General features: G+C 33.8%; 1 protein-coding gene across 1 annotated transcript in view; it reads left to right on the top strand.

The window, feature by feature from the left end:
• The window catches only part of GOLT1B (golgi transport 1B), a 12,975-nt gene extending 11,077 nt beyond the window's left edge, over positions 1-1,898 (top strand). The window contains exon 5 of the mRNA XM_049783865.1: positions 1,022-1,898. Coding sequence (XP_049639822.1) covers positions 1,022-1,060 — 39 coding nt within the window. The 3' untranslated portion in view covers positions 1,061-1,898. The remainder of the gene's footprint in view (positions 1-1,021) is intronic.
• The last annotated feature ends 2,024 nt before the right edge of the window (positions 1,899-3,922 follow it).

Genomic DNA, 3,922 nt, shown 5'->3' with positions numbered 1-3,922 from the left:
CACATGGCTTTTGAATTTGCAAAAACTTCTGATAAACCTGTAAACACTATTCAGACCCTTAATGTAAGGATTTGTCTTTGTGTACATAAATGGACAGCCAATACTAGCAATTGTTTCCCAGTATCACTTCATTACTAATAAATACTTAATTAACAATGTGAATAGTGAAGTTAAAGTAAATGCTTGTTATATTTTGTTCATTTTATTACCTTCACTGATTACTTTGTTTCAGTATTTGTATCTTCATCCGAATGGTGAAAGAAAGCCCAATTACATTATATCAGGGTGAGAAGTAACCCAAGAAAATCACTTACATTACTGTTTATTAAAATTCATGCTTAATATTTACAAATTTATGCTTGCATATTGAATCTGTTTTTAATTGCATTGCTACTTCAATCTGAAGTTCAAAATACAATTTAAAGTATGTTTAGCTATTGTAAACTATTGAACTTAATGGAGTTCAATCTGTTTGTCCAAAGACCACATAGGCCCAGAAGAGATCCACAGTAATGGTCAGTTGAAATATCTTATTGAGTTTATTAATGCATGATTGGCTGACATTTCAGCTTTTTAAAAACAAATTTGTTAAGCTAAGTGTTCATTTTATCCATTTTTTTATCATTGTGTTGCATTTTTGTGTTGCACTCCTCTAAGTCATATGTATAACATGTCATGCAAAAACAGCTTCTAGAAAAACAAAGTTTTTTTATAAACATTTATGTGGCAGAAGATGGTGCTCAATAGCATCAGATTTAACCTATTACAAAGCTGGGTTTTATTTTTAATTTTTGTTTGTGTGGGGGGCCACACTTGGGCAGTATTCAAGGCTTACTGACTCTGTACTCAGGGATCACTCCTGGCAGGGTTCTGGGGACAATATGGGATGCCTGGAATTGAACCTGGGTCTGCCACATGCAAGACAAACATCTTACTTATTGTAAAATTATCATTTAAAGTTCTGGTATTATAATGTATACTACTCTCGGCTTTCTAGTAATTGCCTCTCTTCTCTTTGCAGTTTGTAGATAAAGTTGGAGAAAGCAACACTATGGTATAACAACAGTGAATGGAAGACTTATTTAAAATATTGTGTTATTTATAAAAATCCTTTGAAGAATATCCAGCACAAAATTAAATTACGTGAAATAGCCTATAATGTGCTTTACAGAAGTTTAAAAACATGTAGCCTACAAAGTACCAAGAGCAGTTAACCAAGAAGCAGTGAGAACTGGCTTCCAATCAAGTGAACTATGAAGAAGCGAGATAATGAAGGAAGTGAAATGTATGTTACAGCGCCTGTGGAAAATCTTGAAGACATTTCTCTTATTTTCTGCCCTGTGTCTGGCACGGCCCATCCTTAGGTGCCTTTTTCTTTTCTTTTTTTATTTGAAGGGACAGAAACACCCAGAGACATGCTTTTGAAAGACATTCACTGTGATGACAAAAATATTTCCAGTTGCGCTGTTTCTGCAAGTGATGCATGAATTAGATTAGGTTATGTCATTTCAGTGGATTAAAACCAAGGAAAGCCCAGTGTTGATAAATGAATCACCTTTCTCTTCCCCTGCCCCTTTTTTTTGGGTATGAGGTTAAAAGAAAAATTTTTAGTGTTTTTTTAACTTGTATTTAAAACTAGATGAAAAGCTGAACTTTAATAGTCTTCGTTGAAATACGCAAAGGTCATTCTTTATTAGCTTGTAACTTCTGAATTAGCGTTTCTTTTCGTCTTTCAGAGTCAAAAACTTTCCCTAGAAATATTCTACTTTCTGACCTAACTACCTATATTACTTGTTACATGTAAGCATTTAATAGAAACCATTCTTGGCCATGATTTAGTCTGTTACATAGCTTGGTTCATAGTTTTTTATTTAAGGTATTAAATGATGCAAACCAAATGAGTTTTTAATGCCATGATATTTTCCCTTTTTTTTTTTAATTTTAGCAATGTTTTGTTTGTTTTTGCTCCCATAATTTATCTGTTGGTAAGATAGATTTAAAGGAGTAATATGAAAAGGTTAAGTCGATAATAGCTATTTGTAAGGGCTGTTCATGAGGACTGACTTTTTCCTTATTTTCAGCCTTTATAGAAAAATCAGCATGCAAGTGGTCACATGCATCACATAATCACTTTTCATTTTGAGTTCACGATGAAAAAATGTGATTCTCAATACTAAAGTTATTTTGCTGATTTCAAATGAATGGTAGTTTCTTTAAAAACAAAACACTAAAATCGGGGCCGGAACAGTGGCGCAAGCCATAGGACATCTGCCTTACATAGGCTTACCTAGGATGAACCATGGTTTGATCCCCCAGCATCCTTTATGGTCCCCCAAGCCAGGAGTAATTCTTGAGCGTCACTGGGTGTGGCCCAAAAACAGACACACACACACATACACACACACACACACACACACACACACACACACACACACAAAAAAAACACCCACTAAAATAAAGACAAAGATGTGTGGGTTTTTCTATCTTTGCTGCTTGCCAGGTCATAAAAACAAAGCCTGTTTCTTCATTAGTTTGTTTTCTAAAGTAGCAGCTGGCAGCTTTTGTGCTAGATATAGGAATACATTTTACCTGCCATAGTGCTGTTTTACTACTAATGATTGCACAATATACTTTTTTTAACTGTTGCATGGCTTTTAATACCTAAAATCATAATTTGAAATTTGTGGTTTTTTTATTTACACACATGTCTACAAAATAGATATACAACTTGGGTTTCTTTAAATTAAACCTCTTTATGTGCAGAGAACTCCAAACTTGCTCGTCTGAAGAAGGAAAGATTTGGAATATAGCCTAATGGTTCAGTCTTGTGGGTTACTGGTTTTCTTTATTTTAGGGGGTGTTTTTTGATACTGGTATTTGACTTATAATCTGTGAAGATAGATGATATTGACAAAAATGAGACTCCTACCTCAATAGTACATGGAATCATAAGAGACCTAGTGTTACGTCTATTGTTCTTAAAAAAAAAATGTAATATCCTCACTTAGAGAGTGTCAAGTATATACGTATTTGGGGATTGACTTGTAAAATTGCCCTGTAGAACTCTGTTACAGATATTTTTGACTGACCCATCTTACTTACATTAGCTAGATATTCTAACTTTTTAGAGCAAGAATATTATCTGTTCATGTAAGGAACATCGGTATTAATTAACTCTTTTGTAGACATGACTTTCTATCAAAATGTTCTTTGCACTGTAACAGATCTCTTTTCCAATTTTATGTTAGAAATTATTATGAGACAGAAGCATGTCAAGGCTTCAATAATCTCCCAGTCCTTCGAAGCTGAGAGGTGAAGCAGTTTTCATTTTAAGTGAGTGCACAGTTAATCTCAAGTGTGAGTTCACAACAACTCGACAGCTTTGTGTATCTCTAATTCAAAATCCTTGATCAGGCTTTATTTTTTAAACAAACTAGTCTTCTGGCAGAAAGCACTATATATTGTGACTTCCTTTCAAAAATGAACCTATCTTTGTGACAAAATATACTCTAATTATTGCTATAAAGATGGACAGAAAGGTCTAAAATTGCTTAGCCTTAAAGTGTTTCTGGAATTGTTCAAATGTATTTTCTGTAACCTATTTGGAATGGTTTCTTTTTTTCTCCTTATATAATTGTAATTTTGGGAAAACTGCTGCTTTAGAAAAGTCTCACAGTCAGATTATGTGATCTAACAATTGAATATTGTAAATACACTTGTTTTACTTCTCAATAAAAGGGTACTTTTCTACTTAATGATGGTTATCTTAGATATTGTAACAAAATTCCTTAGACTGGGCGCCTTAAACAAGATTGGTTTCTTATAGTTCTGGGCACTGGGCAGTCAACATTCAAGGTGCTGTCAGATTGAATTCATGTAAAGACCTCTTAGTTGGCTGATAGCTGCCTTATTGCTTTGTTTC

The sequence above is a fragment of the Suncus etruscus genome, chromosome 11, assembly GCF_024139225.1.
Source record: "Suncus etruscus isolate mSunEtr1 chromosome 11, mSunEtr1.pri.cur, whole genome shotgun sequence".
NCBI lineage: Eukaryota > Metazoa > Chordata > Mammalia > Eulipotyphla > Soricidae > Suncus > Suncus etruscus.
The sequence above is the reverse complement of the archived record's forward strand: the minus strand, read 5'-3'. Positions and strand labels throughout refer to the sequence as shown.